Source organism: Cebus imitator, unplaced genomic scaffold, assembly GCF_001604975.1.
Source record: "Cebus imitator isolate Cc_AM_T3 unplaced genomic scaffold, Cebus_imitator-1.0 Scaffold142, whole genome shotgun sequence".
Classification (NCBI taxonomy): domain Eukaryota; kingdom Metazoa; phylum Chordata; class Mammalia; order Primates; family Cebidae; genus Cebus; species Cebus imitator.
The window spans coordinates 4,454,608-4,477,722 of NW_016107457.1; the positions used below are offsets into that span (position 1 = coordinate 4,454,608).

Genomic DNA, 23,115 nt, shown 5'->3' on the forward strand with positions numbered 1-23,115 from the left:
GTCCCCAGGCTGGAGTGCAGTGGCACAATCTCGGCCTACTGCAACCTCTGACTCCCTGGTTCAAGCAATTCTCCTGCCTCAGCCTCCCAAGTAGCTGGGATTACAGGCATGTACCTCCACGCCCAGCTAATTTTTCTATTTTTAGTAGAGATGGGGTTGCACCATGTTGGCCAGGAAGGTCTTGATTTTCTGACCTCATGATCCAGCGTGCCTGGCCTCAAATGGCTTCTTATCTGTTAGATCAAACACATTGCCTTCAACAGTTAAATCCTAACATTTTGAGAGAATATGGTCTGGTTGTTTTAGTGACCAAAGGAACTTCAAAAAGCAGGAAGTAGAGTTGCTAGAATCGAAACGTATACTACACAATAGTCAGTCAGCCACTGGAAAGAGACTGAGAGAAAAAAACATCAGTGCATTGATGATATACTACCACTTTTTCAAGAACATAAAAAATTCTTGCTACAAATTATAAGATTATAATTTTAAGATTGCTGTGCATATCCTTTCAGGCTACATGAATATACAACTACAAAATCCAAGTATCTATTTACTAAGATCAAAGAAATGCTGCCAGAAGGCTTCCATCCACTTCTGAAGATCTTCTCTATTGTCAACTGCAAAAATCTGAGTTATAGCTTGTCCAGGAACAGGATTGATGACAGAGAAATTATGGATTCTTTTATTGGCATCCTTATCCATTGCCCGGATTCTGGTTTCCTAAAAATTAAGAAAAAAATTGGGGTTTTGCATCAGAAAATTTCTGCAATGATCAAACAAATGTTTCACTGCTTAGCTGCCATATTTATATCTGATATAACCATAATCTTATTACTGATCATTTGAAATTTAAAACATCTAATTTTGAGAATTTTTTATATTCAAATTTCAATCTAGAAGTTTTTTAAAAAAGAATGCTTTATATTAAAAAACTGAATGTTTTTAAGTGTGCTATATATAGCACTTATGCTAAATTATATGAGATTAAAACATAACCCCTGTTTTGATCTAAGTAGAAGTTTGCTGTCTTTTCTATACATCTTAAAATTTCCAATAAAACAAGTACAGCATGTCATAACTGTAATGTGGATTATATGCTAACTATATTTCAAACTAATAAAACAGAATCAGTAAAGTATGTTTCTTATTCTAATATTCATGCATAATATCTAGTGCTATCAGTTAAAGCAGTAAAACCATAACTTAGTGTTTACTGAAGCAAAACAGTTAAGTTTTCTTCATTAACATTTATTTTGTATATAACATTCATTTACAAAGTTCATAAAGATCAATAAAGTAATACAATCCTTATAATGATAAAATTATTTTTAAAGTACGAGGAGCAACACTGCAACAAAGACAATGGTTTCATTCACACTTACAGTCTAAACCTTTTTTCTGAGTGATACTATGTACACTATTGTGATGACACTTATTGATTCTACACTTAGAAGATTCTGTGAAGTATATTCTCAAGTCACACAGACACAACCATGCCCCATAGTAAGCTAGCAACTACATGTGGTTTTGACCAAGGAATAGTGGGGGATAAAGTCTGTATTAGAACTATTACACAAAGATAGAGATTTGATGCCTACAGAATGATTTCTTTACACTATTCTAGGGAAGTACTGTCCGGTATAAATACGATGTGAGCCACATATGTAATAGAAAATTTTCTAAAAAGAAACTGCTGAAATTAATTAAAAAATGTATTTCATGTAACTCAGCTTGTCCAGGAACATATCCAAAATATGTTAAAGGGTTTCATACTAAGCCTTCAAAATCCAGTTTCTATTTTACACTTACAGCACATCTTGATCTGGACCAACCAAATTGTTAAGTGTCTAACAGTCACTACAGGATGGTGGCTACTGCACTGTACATAGTGGTTCAAGAGAATCATGGTTAAGCCTGCTGTAATGTGTGACAAGAATATTCTGGCTGGTAGTATTAAAAGTTAATTAAGAAAAGAAAGAAAGAAATTCTTCACTGAGTAAAGGGTGAAGAGACTATATAGTCACACATCAAAACCTATATATATATACTGTGGATATTATGTAGTTATTACAGAAGTAGCAGGGTTAGGAATAAAAGCTATCCATTCCCTGAAAAATGGATAAATACAGGCAGGTGAACACCATAAATACTAAAAAAGGAATTCTTTTCTGAAGGAATAAATTCTTATTCAAAACCACAGGGGAAAAATGTACATTGTATAAAGTAGCAATGTAGCTTTGAACCTTTAGAGTATCACAAAATGGAATGATTGTTAACCATCTTAGAGATAGTCTATCCTGCCACTTAGAGATACTTCTATCCTAGAACTCTAGGAATGTGCCTTTAGAGGACTGTAACGGGACTTATACCCAGTATCTTCATTTTATCATAATGGAGTCTTTTTACACTTCTATATCTTGGTAATAAACTTTGTGAATTAACTCTTTTAAGTAATTATCTGTATTATGTAACAAATGCTGCCCTAAATGGTATCCTTGGACCTCAGGGATGCACCTAATCATCCACAATAAATATAAAGCTTATTATCACTAGCAGAGAATGACTGAAACTCTTTGATATGCTACTCTATTAGACTAGGCAAAGGTTAAATCATAGTGGGGAAAAAACCCTCTATTGTTAATGTTACAAAAGAAAATAAAAAGCATTCTTGTTACTGAAATTGTGCTTCTCTCTACCAATTCCATTTTAATAAACATTTCTGACAACTTTATGGATTCAATTTTTAAATAAGGGAAATCTGATTTTTATAGATGAATTTGGGTATTTTTACCAAGGCATCATTTCAAATGAAACCACTACATAGAAAATCTGATGAACTGAATCATTTATATCCTTCTAAGAGAATATAATACAAAAATATATAAATACTACTGTATATACTCCATTAATTCTGGTAGCCATAAATACCACTACATTTTTAAAACATAAGAGGTTTTTAAAAGGTGCAAATGAAATACAGAATTTGAATTAAATTCTACATGCTATCATCCAAAAAAATTTAACAGAAAACTTTTAACCACAAAATTGCGTGTCAAAGAAAAAGTGAATAGCACAAGTAAAGTTTCTCAGAGTGTCAGGAAGTTCATGCAAGCTGTTTTTCAGTGTGGGAAAATATCAAAAATAGTGCTCAGGTCTTCACTTCTCAAAAAAGGAAGTGATTAGAAAACACTAAGGTGAATTTCAGGACTGTTATCATTATGGGCTTCTGTGTTTATATAAGGGAAGTATCTCCTCTTAGGGTATGAAAACAAGGAACCTGGTAATTCTCTGCCTCCCCCCTCCGACTATTTCTGCCAACTAAAATACTGCCTTACTCAGTAAACAGCTAAAAAATATTTTAAAATATAAACAATTGAAATAGGAAAAGAAGAACTCAAATAATGATTTAAAAGTTTTGTATTGATAGACACAGATCCTAAAAATAATCTCCAATCCAACTCTTTGTGAGGAAACATGTTCTGTGAGAAGTATTCTATTAAGCCCAGCATTTCCGGTTTTGTTTTTGCTAATCTCAAAACTTCAACTGATCTAGGAGGTTTTATAGTTAACTTTTCATGATATGTAAATAGACTTGAGATTATTCACTGTGAAATGTTAATCTGTAGCTGGCTTTGCTTTTTGTCAATCTGCAATTTTTCACTGCATGAGATGGTGGTGTTACCTAGAGAATGCCAAATGAAATCAATAAAAATATAATCTGGGAAGTCAATTTTGTAATGAAACAAACTCTAAAGTCACAGAAAAGCTTCATTTAGGTTTTTTAAAATTATTGTTTTGAATTAAAATTGTACTTCCTCCTCTTCATTTTCATGTAAATGAAAAATTACTAGGTCAGGACTAGATTTATAAATTATTTATCTTACTTTTCTATACAACCTTAAAAAATATACCCAGACTATGGTCTCTATGTGCTCTTTCCTACAAAGAAGAATCATAGCTTTTTGGAGAAATGGCTGACTCTGGGCTTGGGCCACAAAACGTATAAGATTATTCTGGAACATCTTGTCCTGTCAGAAATCTAAGATTCCTAGGGTTATGCCAAAAGGACTCAAGAGTCAACTAGAAGAGGCTTTTACTAGTCAAATGTCGGACAATTAGAACGTCGATTAGAATAGCAACAGCAATGAACAGATACATGACACGTCTTTAAATCCAAAAATTCATAATGATATTTAAAAACTAACTCATTGGTCACCTGTGAAAGATGGTAGGAAACTATCTTATTGTTTTGGTAACTGACATATAAATAGAAAAAAAAAAAAAAAAGTACTTATTCCTGTCTTCCCTGTATGAATTGTACTTCAGGGTAACCAAATGGCTGATGAAGTAGAGGGATTCCAGCCATAAAAAAATGTAAAAATACTACCGATTTACAATCTTTAATAAAATAAAGGATCTAAACAATGGTCATCAGTGGTTGTTGAGTGGAAGAACTAGATATATGATATGCTTCTTGATGAAAGTATAGGACCCATCCTAAAATGTATTCTTACTAACCAACCAACAAACCTGAATATGATCCAAAAATATAAGAAAAAAGGCAGGCTGGGCGTGGTGGCTCATGTCTGTAATCCCCGCACTTTGGGAGGCCAAGGCGGGCAGATCACCTGAGGTTGGGAGTTCGAGACCAGCCTGACCAACATGGAGAAACCCCATCTCTACTAAAAATACAAAATTAGCTGGGCTTGGTGGCGCATACCTGTAATCCCAGCTACTTGGGAGGCTGAGACTTGAGAATCACTTGAACCTGGGAGGTGGAGGTTGCAGTGAGCAGAGATTGCGCTGAGATTGTGCCATTGCATTCTAGCCTGGGCAACAAGAGTGAAACTCATTCTCAAAACAAAAAAACAGAAACAAGAAAAAAAGAAAGAAAAAAGGCAACCCAGGGATGCAACTAGAAAAATCCAAACTATGAAAAACCAGACTATGATAAAAGACCAATTTCTTCAGTAAATAAATTGTGTATGGGTGGGTGTGTTTGTGTGTGTGTGAGAAGTGGGCAGTCTGAGGTGTGAGCATAAGCCAAAATATTATTATTATTATTATTATTAAACTCTTGAGTTCAGGGGTACAAGTGCAGGTTTGTTGCATAGGTAAACTTGTGTCATGGGGTCTGTTTGTAAAAATTATTTAATCACCCAGATATTAAGCCTAGTAGTACTCATTAGTTATTTTTCCTGATCTTCTCTCTCCTCCCACCCTCCACTCTCCAACAGGCCTCAGAGTGTGTCATTCCCCTCTACGTCCATATGTTCTCATCATTTAGCTCCCACTTATAAGTAAGAACATGTGGTATTTGGTTTTCTGTTCCTGTGTTAGTTTGCTAAGGAGAATGGCCTCCAGCTCCATCTATGTCCCCGAAAAGGTCACGATCTAGTTCATTTTTGTAGCTGCAGAATATTTCATGGTGTCTGTGTACCACATTTTCTTTATCCAGTCCACCGTTGATGGGCATTTAGGTTGATTCCATGTCTTTGCTATTGTGAATAGTGCTGCAATGAAAATATGCATGCATGTGTCTTTATAATAGAATGATTTTATACTCCTTTGGGTATATACCCAGTAATGGGATTGCTGGGTTGAATGATATTTCTGTCTTTAGGTCTTTGAGGAATTGACACACTGTCTTTCAAAATGGCTGAAATAATTTACACTTCCACCAACGTCAAGTCTCTTCTAAAGACACCTGAAAGACCTAATCAATCAACCATAATATGTGGCCCTTATCTGGATCCTAATTCAAAAAACTGTTACAAAAATTGAGACTGGGGATTTTAAAAACTGCCTGGATTTTTGATGACATATTAACTACATACAACTATATCTACATATGACCACTTACATATAAAACCATAAATTTTCTTAAGTGTGACAACAGGAATATTTACAAGTAAAATGATACGGTCTTTAGGATTTGCTTCAAAATATATCTAATGTGGGAGCAATGTGTGAGAGTACAAATGGGTTCATTTATACTATTCTATGTATAAATTACCTTAAATTTTTTCCAAAGAAAACAATTAAAAAATACAAACATAAAAACCAAAGTCAGTCTATTAATGCCTCTTTGTCTATAATGCAGATATTTCACACCTTCCTTACAAACATGCTGTAAAAATAAATGAGTTCTTTGAACAGTGCTCTGTCTGAAGCCCTGTTAATCAGGAATGAAGACAAAATGTTGATGCTAAAAACAAGCCTTAGACTTTATATATATTCTAGTGACTAAAAGGATACCTTTATATATATGACAAGGAATGCCTGAAATATGTAATGCATAGTAGCTATAAGTTAAACCAACCATGAGGTATAATTAGCATCAGTTTAATAAAATTATTTTAAATTTATATTAATTAAATCAGATGTAAACTCCTATTAGGAAAATGTTTGAAAAATTATTTTGACTATATTTTAAAAATCTGAAGAGTTGATAAGATTAGATATTAAGAAAACTAACATAATTGGATTAAAATCACATGTGCTTCATAATAATTTTGCTTTCTAGGGTCTATGATAAATATAAAAGTATTTTCAAAACAATTTAACCAAGGTCTACTACACTAAGTAGTGTCATTGACTTGTTTAAAACAGATTTTATTAAAATGAATGATGTATGTATATAATATTTAAAACAAGAAAAGACTTGATCTCAAAGACTCACACTCTTTTGTAACCATCCCATTCCCCACCCTATTGACAATGGATAAAGCTTTGGCTAACAAAATGCTTTCTATAATGTGTAGAATATTTAGTTAAGTACCTGTTATTGAGAATGTCTTGCTCAATAACATTCATGGTGAAGTTTTTTGAATTTGAAGCAATCGCTTTGAAGTAAATCACCCTTTCAAATTTGGATTGAAAATGGGAGGGGAATAGTTTTTAGGCTTTTCTTCCCTTAATGTGACTATTTCCACAGCTCCCTATGAAAATTAATGAACCAACTTAGCCTTACAGAAAATGCCATTTAGAAGGACAAGGATTATAGCTTGAGAACAGAGCCTGTGATCTAAATAACACAACTATTATTTATATACCTTAGCAACTGTGAAATTTATGTTTTCAAATAATTTTAAAAGTAGCATTAAGAAAAATTATTTTCTAAATCATTAGAAAAGAAGAAAGATGATCAAAAGACAAAAAACTCTGATTTGTATTTAATGTTTAACATTATCAAGTTTAAAGATCTTAGAGACCCACCATTAGAAATCTACTAAAAACTAAAAGAGAAACACTATTCTTATTTTATTTGGTCTTTACCTGCTGCATCAGAAAATACCAAACTGGCATTTATCAAAGATCCTTTGTTTATTTAAGAATACACTGTTAAAGACCACCCTAGACAACATGGTGAAACTCCGTTTCTACTAAAAATACAAAAATTAGCTGGATGTGATGGTGGGTGCCTGTGATTCCAGCTACTTGGGAGGCTGAGGCAGGAGAATAGCTTGAACCCGGGGGGCAGAGGTTGCAGTGAGCCAAGATCACGCCACTGTACTCCAGCCTGGGCAACAGAGTGAGACTCCATCTCAAAAATAAATAAATAAATTTTTAAAAAGTAAAAAAAGAATACACTAATAAGATGGGTCTGGTGGCTAATACCTGTAATCCCAACACTTTGGGAGGCTAAGGCAGGCAGATTACTTGAGCCCAGGAGTTTGAGACCAGCCTGGGTAACATGGTGAAACCCTGTCTCTACAATAAATACAAAACTTAGGCGGGTGTGGTGGCATGCACCTGCAGTCCCAGCTACTCGGGAGGATCGCTTGTGTCCAGGAGGTGGAGGCTGCAGTGAGCTGTGATGGCACCATTGCACTCCAGCCTGGGTGACAGGGCCAGATCCTGTCTCAAACAAACAAAAAACCAAAAAGAAAACACTAATAGTATTTCTCCCTTACAAATCTGCAAGGTAAGAAAAACAATCAAAACATCTACCTTAGATTTAAAAACCAAGTAAAACACTGAATAGATATAAACCTATAAATTTATCACTATATCAGACAGTGAAGGTAGAGCAGGGAGGAAGATAACACTCGTCTGCTAACCCTGGAGGAGGTAACATCAACTCCAATATATATTACCAATACCAATGCAATACCAATACATAACACCAACTTCCTATTCTGAAAATTGGCAATTAAGATATTAAGTATTTATCCTGCCTTTTCACAAGAGACTATAATTCATCCCTAGTTGATAAGAAAAACTTCTTTACAAAAAGAATGCCAAAAGGAAGGGCATGCATAGAAGAAAAGAAGTATGAGAAATTCGCCTAAAATCTCCTGTGTAATAACTGATTTAGGCAAAGACAATCACAGGTGCCTAAAACCATTATGTGAAAGACTGTTAGAAAACAAAGACCATCACACAGTGCCAAAGTGTCTCCTCACTGACTACTTGCTAATCGTAAAGAGAAAAGATTGCTTTATGTTGGAGACAGGGCATCACCAGTAGTGACGACAACCTGACTTCATGAGCCTCCCAACCAGAGGCTCTATAAAGTACTTGTCTGTCATCAACCATAAAATATTCTAATAAAAATGTTTTACATAAATACAATCAAGCCTCTAGATCTCATTTACAATTTAGAAGAATTATAGAGGATGCATAATCCCTGAATAATCCTGGACTGAAGACCCGATCTAAAAGGCCATTTTGGGAAAACACGGAAATCTGAATATGGACTGAATATTAGATGACATAAGAAAAGTATTTTCTTAGCTGTGATAATGGTAGTATGATTACGCATGTATATGAAAGGTCCCTATTTTTATTAATAGGAGTTACACGTTGAAGTATTCAGGAATGAAGTATCGTAATACCCAAGTCTTATGTTCAAATGGGTGATCAAAAAATATAGATTTAAGCAAAGAGATAATAAAAATATGGCAAAATGTTAACTGCTAAATCTAGGTAATACATATATGGGCCATCAGTTTAGTTTTTTTTTTCAACTTTTCTGTACATTTCAATCATTCTGTAAGTTGACAAAAATTACTTTAAAAGGAAAAATAATTATGTAACAGTCATGTTTTAGGAAGTAACAAAAATATGTCTTGACTATGATAGTGCTTGATATATGTGAATAAGGAGATTAGTGACATTTGTGATATTCACTATTAAGTGGGAAGTTTTCAGGTGAATGGAAAAGTTCAAAGGAAGCCTGAGGTAGAAGAAAGAACTACAAAGAGAAAAGCTTCTATGGAGAAAAACACAGGAAATCAACACTGGAGAAAATGAAGACAGCAATATTGCAAAGCTGGAAAACAGAAGACTTTGTCATCAGTTTCGTCTTTGAGATTAACAATTAAATTATATTTATCTTATGTAATAATAATAAATGTATCTTTCCAACCTTAAGTCTTATTTCATGCTCTAATTTTAAAGTGTTCTTCTGTACTTTAAACAGAAGTCAGGTTCAATGGAAGAGATAATTAAGTCATCAGTCCTCAAGGTCAAATGTAGCTCACATTGTCTCCAAGTATAAGGCTAAATCTATACAAATTACTACATTAATAATTTCCCTGTGATATGTAATGGCTAATTGGAACAACCATTGGAATTTTTAAGTCTTCTGATTTCGGTCATCTTAACAATAGCACTGATTAACTACAAAATCTCATTAGTCACCTGGCTATCAGCCTTTATTACCACAAGAAAAAGTAAATCAATTAAAAAAGGTCAATTCAGTCAGGCCATATAAACATTGTCACCACTTTTCTGGAATTAGACCCTTGTCATCAGACAGAAAATAACTGACACACTGACTACAAAAACAGAGTTTTATTATAAATGTTCTCTTAAATTAAGTTTCCACATATATGCCTAAGCCATCACCTATAAGTCTACTGTGGCTTCATGCTCAGAACCTCATTTTATAGCTACTTTTAAACTTTCAAAATTGATTTACAGTGTTACAAAGAGAGGAAAAAGTCTAATTTTGCCTTCCAAATCTAGTCTAGCAGTACACCTATGAGGAAAAAGCAAAAACAGTACATAAATTTTTGTCTATTTTTTCCTACCCATTAGGAAAAGGGTGAGCCATATAATTTTCCTTACTAGTTTGGAAAGTTCTATCTGATCTCTGAGTCTATTTCTTCACTTGTAAAACAAATTATACACCTGTAAAACAGGGCTGCCACACCTGCTTTGCCTACCTTGAAGGGCTGCAATAAGGTGAGTTAAATTCCTTCAAGACTCTTCAAATAAAACAAATGACTTTAAAAATATCATTTGTTTAGATTACATCTTAATTTATTTTATGACTCTGAATATTCTATGGTACAACATACAAGAAAATAATTAGTAGGATTTCATTTTTACTCCTTAGCTATTTAGTAAAAACCAAATTAGACATAATCATATACAAAGAACTTTTACCACAATTATTGAAGCTGAAACTAGTGAAATAATTAGCTACATATAGATTTGGAGAAATTCTAAGAAGAAAACTTTTAAAATTCTCTTGGACTTAAAAAAAAAAGCCAATGTAATGAAAGACATAAATAAATAAAGGCAGGAGGTAAAGGGCATAATTTAGATGAAAACAATAAAATGAAATGCTGATCAGATGCAGTACATGATCCTTGATAAGGTCCTGGATCAAACAATAAATAAAAATTAGAAAAATATTTTTGGGAAAATTAGAGCAATTTGTTCTGTATGTTAGATAATATTTTATCAACAATAAACTTTTTGAGTGTGACAGTAATATTATGGTTATGAATAAATGTCCTTGGTTTTAGAAGAAACATGCTAACATATCCAAAAAAGAAATGTTATGTTGTTTGCAACTGATTTTAAAATGGTTCAGAAAAAAATTTTAACTAGAGAGAAAGTAAATGTGGCAAAATGTTAACAACAGCTGAGAGTCTAGATGAACGGTATACAGGTGTTCATTATTCTGTTTCAATTTTTCCATCTGAAATTTTCAAAAGACTAAAGTGTGAAAAAATGGCAGAAAGACAACACTGCATAAACCGAACAAAAAGTTGGCAAGTAATGAAAAAAAGCATGTCAATTTTTCATTAATAAAACTATGTATTTCAAAAACCTAACTTTCTAAGCCAAAATAGATTCAATATAATACTGAGATATTATGTCCTTATTCAAGAGTGACAATTAAAACAGTTAAATTAGGTGAATTTAATAATATAATAAAAGGTCTCACTAAAAGACTTCCTGTAGGTAAAACACAGTGTAATTTCTAAAAGTGGAATAGAAATAGACAAAAATGTTATTAGAAAAGATCATGAAACTAAACTTAAGTCTTTATAGATTAGTAGACTGGTACCCACAGGTTTTCAGGAATACAGCTATTATATAAAAGGCCATACAACTTTACATTCTTCTTTAAAGGATAATTTCAAAGACAAGGAGAACAAATGTGATGGCTCTTGTTTTATCACACACTTCAACCACTCCAAAAACAAGCACAGTAGAACAACTAGAAATAATTAGGGGCAGTCCACAGGCAAAAACAATGACATTTTGGTCTAGAAATGCCATTTTTCTAGAGTAGGAATGCTCTAAAAAATGAGGAAAGAAAAATCCTCTAATCAACACTAGACTTAAATAATAGACAAAGTTAAATTTAAGACCATGAAGTAGAAGAAACTAAGTATGCCTTATACTGAAAAGTTTTCCTACAGGATTTTAGATGAAAAAATTGTAGCTAGATTTCAATAGTCTTCTTTGTTTCAAACCAGTATATATAACTTGACAAATTCTCTATGTGGTGTGGTACTACATTTTAAATGCAGTATAAGCAGTCAACTATTCTAAATGGACTGGCAGGCTTTTCTGTTCTGACAGATTGGACAATTGCCCAACAATCCCATAAGAAATCAGAAAGTACAGTCAAGAAGGTCTTTTTATGGCTTCATTTGAATATTAACTAGAAAGAGCACCACTATAACATGAGCTAACAATTTATGTTTAACCTCAAATAAATTCATGAAAAACTTAAATGTACTGTTAATGTAGAGTTACATTCTCTGCTTTAAAACCCATTTACTGGTATAGATGTCCATTACTATATTTTCTTAGGAAATATACACTATTTCTTATAACAGATAAGCTCTGTAATAGAAACAGATTAAATCATATTTATGAACTAACCTGTTTTTACCAGTGCTTCTCTTTTCTTTATAAGGCATCAACAACGTAAACGGCACAGACAAAAACAAACTTCCTAAGATGTATCTTTTTTTTCAAAATAGCATTTCCTTTACCTTGTTAATGGGTACTATCAAAGCTGGTTCCACTTTAGCTTCAATTTCCTCTGGACTGTAAAAACAATAGAGTTTACCTCCTCGCAAAACACAATACAGCCTTCTCCAACTAATCAGACCTTCTATCGTTTGCTGGGGAAAAAAAAATCAAGAGACTATCAATTTTAAATTATTAGCACCTTAACTCTAAACTCATCAAAATACTCATCAAGGTTAAATTAGTTATTTAGAATTTTTTTAATGTGATGAAATTATCCATTAATTTGCTATACAAAAGGTTAATTGCCCCAAATCCAAGAATATGTTAATATCAGAGAAGAAAAGTTTGGAATTCTTAAAGGCATTAAGTGAAATGGAGGCAATGATTACCACCTAGCTTTTACACACATAAAACCACAGATTAATGCTGTTTTAGAAAAGCTAGTCAATTAAAAATTAGTGCGTAGAATTCTATAGCAATTCATTAAATGACTCAGGAAAATATCTATATGTTCAAAATATTATTTTCCCTACTGCTCTCAGAGCATCAGAAAACGTCAACTACCCTGTAAGAATGCAAATTTTCTTTCCTCCTAATGGAATCTTTTAGAAAAAGCTATTGATTCATTGAAGCTCACAATTAATTATTTACTGAATATAAATAACTATGGTTATAAATAAATCAGGAGTAGGTGGCACAGAGGCAGCTTTGGAAGCTCTGAGTCCTAAACCGTGCCAAACGCTGTCTGCCAGAAAGACCTTTATGTGAAAGGTGCTGAGCAGCCCTCATCAGTTTCCATAAGGATTCCTCTGTTGCTGATGATCCTGTTGCTGCTATTAATGAAGCAGAGGAGCATGGAGAGGTAGCGCCTTAGCCATCAACATTGCTGTAGATCCCTCCCTGCCTTGCCATTCTTTTCACCTGGAACCCCCTACAGTTTATATCTGATAACATTTAGAAAACTGACTTTTAAAAAAAGACTTAAAACAATACTTCTCAATATCAGAAGGTGAAACAACTGCCAGTATACTAAGATTTAAAGTGGAGCTACAATTGTTCTAGGATATTTAAAGTCCTCTAACCTGCTGATTAAGAAATCCTGCAAATGCATCCTCAGCCATACAAGCTGGCTGGGCAACTAGTCGACAGCACATGTTGCCATATAGGGGAAGCCAAAATGAAGACTCCTCTAGTTAAAGGAGAAAGAAAAAAAAAAAAAATCAAGTTACAAATATATGTTTATTTAAGGTCATTATACACATTTTTTTTTACAATTTTGTTTTGCTTAGTACAGAACATATTTTAAAATTACTTTTATGTAAAGAGTCATCCTACTCAAATACCGGTGCCGTATTTAGTGTGAAAATCAAATATGAGAACAGAAAGGACAGGATAATATTAAACTGATAGTTTATAGCATGCTATTACCTGAATTAAAAATGAACTGTTTAGTCTCTTGTTTGATCTTAATTGAATATTCAATGAAAGTTGTTCAGAGAATATAAGTGATCTCATTTAACATAAAAACATTCTAATATGTTTATCGAATTCTACTTTTTGCTCTGATTCTCATTATAATAATTAAAAGGTGATCCTTGGAATAAAACATTATTCCACTTTGCAACACCAAGGCAGGCAGATCACTTGAGGTTAGGAGTTCGAGATCAGCCTGGCCAATATAGTGAAACCTCGTCTTTACTAAAAATACAAAAATTAGCCAGGCATGGTGGTGCATGCTTATAGTCCCAGCTACTCGGGAGGCTGAAGCAGGAGAATCGCTTGAGCCTGGGAGGCGGAGGTGGCAGTTAGCTGAGACTGTGCCACTGCACTCCAGCCTGGGCGACAGAGCAAGACTCCATCTCAAAAAAACAAAAATGGAAAAAAAAAAACCACATTATTTCAGAGAATAAGATAACTTAATCAACATTTTTGACCCTTTCTCTTCCCTTTCTCTTCCTGAACAATTCAGTCATAAGCCATTAGGTAGCACCCCCAACATGAACATCTGTTCCAGGACTGGAGAAGGAGCTATGGTGTGCTAGAAATGGATGGTGGAGACAGGCAGAATGAGAATGTTGAGCAGGAGGGGCTGCCTGCAGGAAGTATCAGTGCCTCAAGGGGCTGAGAGAGTGATGACACTGGGGTGCAGCCTAGATTTGAGACTCTGTCTTGAGCAAGCAGGGTAAAAGAGGTATGCCTGGGAAGAGGAGCCTGAGGTGGAACATCAGAGCCCGAGGGGATCCTCTACTCAGAAGATGGCCTGCTGTGGGAAGTCAGGGACCAATCAGAGAAAGTGGGGGCTGCTTGATGTGAAGTATCAGAACCCAGGCAGAACAGAGTATCCATATTCAGGGGCAGCCTAGCCTTGGAAGTCAGAGTCTGACAGCAGTGAAGCAGCCATCTACACATGGGGTAACTCAGCAGTATGTCAGAGCCCTAAGTTGAGTGAGAAGGGCATCCAGGGTTCCCTGGGAAAATGGCCAATTCCAGGGATGGGGAAAAGTACATGATGAACTGAATATATTGATACATAAGGAAGTGTTCAAAGAATGATGGGGATGTGTCAAAAAGACATAGAGGTCATCTCGAATGGACTCTCATTGGCCAAATTGGGGACAATTTGAACCATAAAACAATGATATTAACAGATTATGATACACTGCAAAAACATGAGTCCATACTGATATAAAGCAAGGAATACATTGAAAGTCTAGTAAGAAATATTATACAGTTGACCTTTGAACAACATGGGTTTGAGCTACATGTGTCCACTTACATATGGATTTTCTTCCACCTCTGCCACCTCTGAGACAGCAAGACCAACTCCTCTTCTTCTTCCTTCTCAATGTGAAGATGATGAGGATGCAGACCTTTCTGATGATCTGCTTCCACTTAATAGTAAATATATTTCCTCCTTCTTACCATTTCCTAATAACATTTTTTCTTTAACTTACTTTATTACAAGAATCTTGTATATTTTATATATGTAACATACATAATGTTTTACTTGACTGTTTATGTTATCAGTAAGGCTTCCGGTCAACAGTAGTCTATTAATAGTTCTATTAGTCTATTAGGAGGAGTCAAAAGTTATATGTGGATTTTTGGCTGCATAGGGGATGGCACCTCTAACCTGCATGCTGCTCAAAGGTTAACTGTGCTTACACAGTAGTTTCTTTTTTTTCTTTCCTTCCTTATATCACCTTCCTTCCTTCCTTTCTTTCTTATTTGAGACAGTCTTACTGTGCTGCCCTGGCTGGAGTGCAGTGGCACAATCTCGGCTCACTGCAGCCTTGTCTTCCCCAGCTCAACCAATCTCCCACTTCACCCTCCAGAGTAGCTGGGATCATAGGTGTGCTCCACCACTCCCAGCTAGTTTTTGTATTTTTTGTAGGGATGGTGTTTTTCCATATTGCCCAGGCTAGAGTACTTTCAAGGTACTCTCCTCTAACCACAAAGTATGTACTGATTACAAACGGGGAAACAAAAGAGTAACTTCATAGTACAGAAGTTTGGAAGACACCATCTCAACCAAGTGATCAAAGCAAACATCATTAATAATGGCTGAATCAATGATATGTCACTTGATAGGATGCAATGAGAATGCAGTATCACTTCTGTGATATTTCTGCCAGAGAAGTATATCCTGAATCTTATTCCAAGAAAACATGAGACAAACCCAGATAGAGGGACCTTTTACAAAATAACCAGCTATACTCTTGTAAAATGCCAAGGTCATGAAAGTAAAAAAAATGACTGAAGAACTAGTCCAGATCGAAGGAAAATAAAAAAGCATGACAATTAAATGAAATGTATGATTCTGCACTGTATCCCTCTGCCATAAAAAACATTATCAGGACAGTGGGCAATACCTTGAATTGAGTCTGAGGATTACATGGCGGTAATGTACTGGTTTTAATTTTTTGACTTCAAGAGTGATGGTGATGTAGCTGAATATTCTGACAGTAGGAAATATGTATTAATACATTTTGGGGTACGGACTATCATGTAAGCAACTTGCTCTCATAAATTTTTTTGAGAAAAAGTATTCCTCAATATTTATTATTATCAACAGTTCATTTTTGATAATGTTTTGGCTGCTTTATGGAAAGTGCTATCATGACAAAAAAAAAAAAAAAAAAAAAAATCCTGACATTCAAGCTGGGTGTGGTGGTACGTGCCTGTAGCACCAGCTACTCCAGAGGCTAAGGTGGAAGGACTGCTTGCACCCGAAAGTTTGAGGCCAGAATAAAGTTTGAGGCCAGACTAGGTAATATACCGATACTCATCTCTAATTACAAACAACCAAATAAACTTGACATTCAACTTGCATCTTTTCTACAAGTATAACATTGTTTAAAAAAGTTCTTTCAAAAAACATTAAGATACTTTAATGAAGATACCTACCTGTGTACTATCTATCTATACGGAGAAAAGCATTAAATAATTTATTCTAGGCATCAGGGTATAAACAACAAGTCAACGTATGGCTGTTAGTTCACACTGGACCACATAAAAATGATTTTTAAAGTTTTTGCTGTGTCCTGATGGTAGTGCCTATAAAATGGCTAGCTACTGGCCATAACTATTATTTACCTAAAAGTTTTAATTACCCCAGATTTTTTTTGTTATTTAATATATACATGCAAGGTAGCCAACGTCTGTAGTAAAACCAAAAAGTCTTAAACTTATCTACCCAAGATTCTACTATACAATAGCACACAACAATGTTCTGAGAGTATTCAAATCTTTTTCATTAATACATTTTTAAAGCTGCTATATTTTAGCAATAAAGGGCTTAATCTGGGAAAAATAAATGCACAAGCATAATAAATGCAATTCCAAAATGCAAACACAAATAAAAGCTATTTTTCCTAAAACAGGCAGCAAATAAAAATTATTAAAAGCATACATTTCAGTAATACTTGTGAAATCAACTTTGTGATTTATAAATTTAAAGTTTGAAAGCAAACTTCTTTATATAGGCAATCCCAGATTTATGAATAGCTTATGTTCTAAATATCTGTAAGTGAGCTGAAAAGTACATCATAAAGAGTAAGAAACATGAAGGATGCAACGAAAAAGACTAACATAGGTTTAACAGGAACGCAAGAAGGAGAAAAGCTAGAAAACGGCAGAGGCAGTTTGAAACACATAAGTGAGATTTTGTCTAAACTGATGAAACATATCTATCCACAATGTAAAGAAGCTCAAGAAACCCCAAGCAGCATAAACTCTATACCTAATTATACCACAGTAACATTTTAGAAAACCAAAGGCAAAAAAGAAATAAAAAGATTACACTTACAGAGGTAACACACTGACAAATGATTTACAACACTTATAATAAAATAGAAGCCAAAAATATTGGAATTATATCTTCAATATTCAACAAAACAGTGAAACTGCAGAATTAAGAAATATCTTCAATTATGAGGCAAAATAAAGCCATCTTCAGATAAACAAAAAGAACCAAGAAGTTTGATATCAGTAGAACACACTAAAATAAATTCTAAGGCACATACTTCAAGCAGAAGGAAAATTATCCCAGACGCAGGGCAAAAGATACAAGTAGTGCATAGAAACATGCAGGTAAACCTAAATAAGTATTAAATCTATAAAACATCTTCCTAAAAAAAAAAAAGAATTACAATATATAAAAATAGCACATAGGTTAGGGGAAAGAGTTTAACTGTTCTAAAATCCTTGTATTATCTGAGAAAAGCACAAAACTATTTTTTAAGTTTAGATTTTAATAAATATGATTAATGAAATTTCTAGAGATTAAGTTCTAAAAAATGAGAAAAAGGAGGTATAACTTTAATTCAAACAAGGAAAAATTGCCTTAAAAATGCAAGAAAAAAAAAACCATGGAATAGGTAAGACAATTAAAAAACACAGGTTATCATAGTAGATTTAAAGCTAAATATACAGCTATTTGATATTCAATACAGAAGGACTAAAAACTTCAGGAAGAAAAGATTGTCAAATTACAGAAATGTTAAAATCCAATATAATGCTGAAGAGGCATGTCTGTAACACAATACAGTTTGATGTAAAAGGAGAAAATACACAATTTAAACACACATGCATTAAAGAACAAAGGCTCAAATTATATACAGCAAAAATTGACATAACTATGGGTAGAAAAATCCACAATCGCAGGAGATTTTATCACACTTCTTGCAGTAATATAGGCTACAGTCATTACTCCTAACAAATAATTAGCAAATATGGAACACATAAGTGAATAAAACTGACAAATCTATTACGAGAATGAGAATTTAAAAACAGAGATGGTACAGAAAGTAAGTACCAGTAATGGAAAAGAGGGAACAATGTTTCAGAGGCTGCAGAAATTCAATAGATACAGGACACTATAGAGAATTCAATGCCTATAAATCTCAAAGTTTAGATCGAATGGGTATCTATAAAAATATAACTTATTGAAACTGACCCAAGAAACAAAAAAGCTGAAGAACCCTGTAACTACTCAAAATGATTAAATCAGTGTGAGAGATAAATACATATTATCACAAAATGAGATACTATAAGTAATGAAAAGCATACATACTGAATGATTAACAAAAAGCAAATTACTAAGACAACATGATTCCATAACAAAGTTCAAATCATGCAAAATTATATTATTTAGGGAAGCACACAAATGTGGTATTAAGAAAACCATAAAGAAAAGCAAGGAAGTATATACCACAAAGATGGAGATATATGACTAGGGTAACCAAGGGAAAGTAGTGGTAGTAATGTTCTATTTTTTGACGTGTTCTATTTCTTGAGACAGGGTCTTGCTCTGTACCCCAGGCTGGAGAACAGTGACACAATCATACCTCACTGCAGACTTCTGGGCTCGGGCAATCCTCCTACCTCAGTGTCCTGAGTAGCTGGAACTACCTGCACGCACCACCATGGCCAACCAATTTTTTTTTGTTGTTGTTAGAGATAATGTCTCACTATGTTGCCCAGGCAAGTCTCAAACTCCTGGGTTCAAGTGATCCTCCCACCTCATCCTCCCAAAGAACTGGGATTACAGGAATGAGCCACCACACCTAGCCTCAAAATTATCTTTTTTAAATTATATATTTACATTTCATGAACTTTTGCCTATTTTTAACATAACTTCTTATTGTGAAACAAAAAATATTGGTATAACATTATCAATTTTATCAGTACAGAGCCACGGTCTTTACAACAGTAAGTATAATTAGGACATTTACCACTTACTAATTTTGCTTGGAGAAAATGAACAAAAGTAAACAACCCAAATCATACTTCCAAACTGCCTTACCAACACTGCTCCATATTTTTTATCACGAGTAAAATCACCTGGGAGAGTAGCAAGTGCTCATGCTAAGTTTTACAAATCTTCCTAATGACCTAACCCCCTTCTTCACTTTCCTGTATGTTTATTTTGGATAAACTAAAACTACCACTACACTCCAAACAGAAAAGGGTTAAGATAATTTAACCCTTTCTCTTTCTTACATTCTCTGCTTCGTACTAACAGAAAAGCTGGGTTCCTTGATTTTAAATTTAAAAGTAAGTCATGTCTTTAATTTCCAGCTAGAAGAGTAGTGAAGTCATAACTTCCAAGTCAAAAACAAGGATTCAGTATACCTGAGACCTTTCTTTTCCCACTAAACCTTGCAAACAAATCTCAGTGTAGAGAAAGGAAAATAAACTTTTCTCCTTTGGGGAAGAGGGACAGATATATTTGAAAGAACCAACAGAATCACTTGTGTCTCCACTATTTAAGCTGATAACCACTTGAGGGGAACATACTATAATTAGAAATATAGGCAGAATGTATGTAATAAGTAAAATATATATTGTACTTACCATTTCCATTAATAGACAGATTATGGGTCTTGAAACTATCCTCAGCACTTTCCAAGGTTAGGGTAGTGTGAGCTAGCAAATTATACTTTACACCACTAATAGTGAGAAAGAAGACACGTTTTAAGTATTTTTGTATGTTTGCTACTACTATACAAAATATTTGTATGTTCAACAACAAATAATAAAGCACTTGATTTAAAGATAAGCAAAGGACTTAAACAGAAATTTCTCCAAAGCAGATATACAGTCAACAAAAGAATAAAAAGATGCTCAGTATCTTTAGTCATTAGGGAAACGCAAATCAGAACCACAATGAGGTATCATTTCATATTCACTAAAATAGCTATTAGTAAAACAAACAAAGAAAACCAGTAACAAGTGTTAGCTGGTATGTGGAGAAACTAGAACCTTTGTGCATGGCTACTGGGAATGTAAAATGACACAGCCTCCATGGAAAACATTTTGGTGGTTCTTCAAAAAATTAAAAATAAAATTACTGATCCAGCAATTCTACTCTGATATACACCCGAAAGAAGTGAGAGCAGAGACTCAGATATTTGTACACCTATGTTCACAGCAGCATTATTCACAATAGCATAAAGGTAGAAGAAATCCAAGTGTCTATCCAAGGAATCAACAAAATGTGGGGTATGTGTTTGTGTGTGTGTGTACATACACACACATATATAAAATGCAATATAATTCGGTCTTTAAAAAGAAGAAAATTCTGACATACAACATGGATGAATCTTGAAGACATTATGCTAAGTGAAATAACCAGTCACAAAAGGACAAACACTATCTGATTTCACTTACAAGAGGTACCTAGAGTAGTGAAATTCATAGAGATGGAATGTAGAATGGTGGCTGCTAGGAGGATAGAGTGAGGAATTAGTGTTCAATGGATACAAAATTTCAGCTTAAGAAGATGAAAAACTTCTGGAGATGGAGGGTAGCGATGGTTGTACAATGTGAATGTACTTAATGCCTCTGTATACTCAAGAATGCTTTACTACAAAAAAAATGAGATATGATAGATGACATTTTTTGACAATAGAAGTTTTAATTTAGCAAGTTTATCTCTGATATTTTGTCAATAAAATCTGCAAATTATTTGTTTTAATTCACACGAATATTTCTCTGAAGGGTCCCCGCTCATTTAATAAATATTTATTGAATACTTAAAATGTGCCAAGTCCAATGCTAGGTGATGGGCATTCAATGGCAAACAAGATCCAGCATTACATTCTGATGCAGGCAGAATGAAAAAAGAGTAGGCCAAGGAATAAATCAAATACCAGCATTTTCAAGTTGGAATGTAACTTTTTCTATGAAAGAGACAAAAGAGAAAACTGAGGACCTGTGTTAGATAGGTGAATTGGGGAAGGCTTTTCTGGGGAGGTAACAGTTATCTAGTCATAAAAGAATCTAGCCAAGCAAAGAATGCAGGAAAACATTCCAAGCAGAGTGACCATGTGCAAAGGGAGGGCTGAAGGAAAACCAGTGTGGCCGGTGCACAGCAAGCAGGAAGGCTGGAAATACAGGCAGTGATGAGCTCACCTGGGGGCTCTGTGAGCCTTGGAAGAGGGGTGGATTTAATTCTAAGTGTAAAGCAAAGTTGATAAAAAGTGGAATGATAGGGTCTGATTTATATTAACTTCCCAGGGGCAAAGGCTCTCTTCTTGGCCAAACTCTAGCCAGGTTCCTCTGAGTCCTTTTCTCAACTACGCCTCAACCTTGGCCTCTAAAGACCTGAACAAACACTAGCATTGTTTCTAGCAGCTCAAAGTTGCATCCCTAAGACGTCTTCTTAAAGTGCCTGCCTGAGAAAACTCAAGGCTGACAAAAGAATTTGTTCCAGCCAAGACCTGAAAACAGGGCCTTTGTCTTTCAGTCTCTGTGGTAAGGTAGAAGACTAATTTTGGTAAGTACCAGCTAGCATACCCAGGTGGGTTTTACATGGACCAATCCCCGCTTCCAACTATCTGGTACTTTTCACTTAGCTAACTCGGAGCCTGACTCAACTTCTCCCAATTTCCTCATTCTCCCTTTAAAAGGCCCAGTCGCCTCTACACAAATCAAAGTTGAGTACAATTCATGTGCAACTCGTCTTATTGCAATAGCACATTAACTATCGTGCAGCTTTGCTTATTTTATACAGAATGGATCTCCTTCTTCTGGTTATCTACATCAGAGATTTGAGGGTTTTATCTATAGTGTGAGAACATGGAGGACTTCATTATACTCATTCCATTTTTTTCTTTTCATTATAGTTCCCTTTGTGGTACTTCCCAAATACCTAGAATTTCTTCTGATGAATTTCATATCCTGGCACTGCTGTGGTGATAAAAAGTAAATTTATGTTCAGTAACAACTGTATTTCCTATGTTAGTAATCCTCATTTTTTTCATGATTTTTTTTCCAAAATCAGTAAAATCTCGAAACATCGAGTATATTGAGAGAGGGAGAGAGAAAGAAAGAGAACGCACGCGCAAGCCAAAGAGAGATAAGAAAACCGTGATGTCAGCTGGGCACGGTGACTCATGCCTGTAATCCCAGCTACTGGGGAGGCTGAGGCAGGAGAACTGCTGGAGTCCTGGAGATAAAGGCTGCAGTGAGCCAGCGTGAGACTCTGTCTCCAAAAAAAAAGACAGTGATGTCTGATAGGAATTTATATTAATTGTTCTAGGTGTTGTTTCATAAACATCCTTTGTTTCTTACTAAATCTTTAATAAAATCTCTGTATTATAAAGAAAAATATGCACACATTTAGTAAACATGCAATGTATGTAGCACTTCAGTAAATAACAGCATACTCCATAGACTACTACTCCCTTGGAGAATGCCTGTTGGCTTTGACTATATAGTCATTAAAGACCAAAGATAACTCTCTGTACCCAATGTTTTTGGTCAATGTTTATATAGGAAAATTTACATTTCTGTCTCCAAATTTCAACATAACATTTTAACAAAACAATGCATGAGTAAACATTCGAGTTACATTCTGAATTGCTATGTCAGACTCAC

General features: G+C 34.4%; 1 protein-coding gene across 5 annotated transcripts in view; it reads right to left on the reverse strand.

Moving 5' to 3' along the window:
* Positions 1-23,115, reverse strand: part of RTKN2 (rhotekin 2) — a 72,460-nt gene that overhangs the window by 7,901 nt on the left and 41,444 nt on the right. For all 5 annotated transcript variants that reach the window (XM_017542316.2, XM_017542317.2, XM_017542315.2 and 2 more), the window contains 4 exons: positions 20,089-20,183; positions 13,314-13,420; positions 12,252-12,383; positions 555-720 (listed from right to left, as the gene is read on the reverse strand). In XM_017542316.2, the coding sequence (XP_017397805.1) occupies positions 555-720; positions 12,252-12,383; positions 13,314-13,420; positions 20,089-20,183 (500 nt within the window). The remainder of the gene's footprint in view (positions 1-554; positions 721-12,251; positions 12,384-13,313; positions 13,421-20,088; positions 20,184-23,115) is intronic.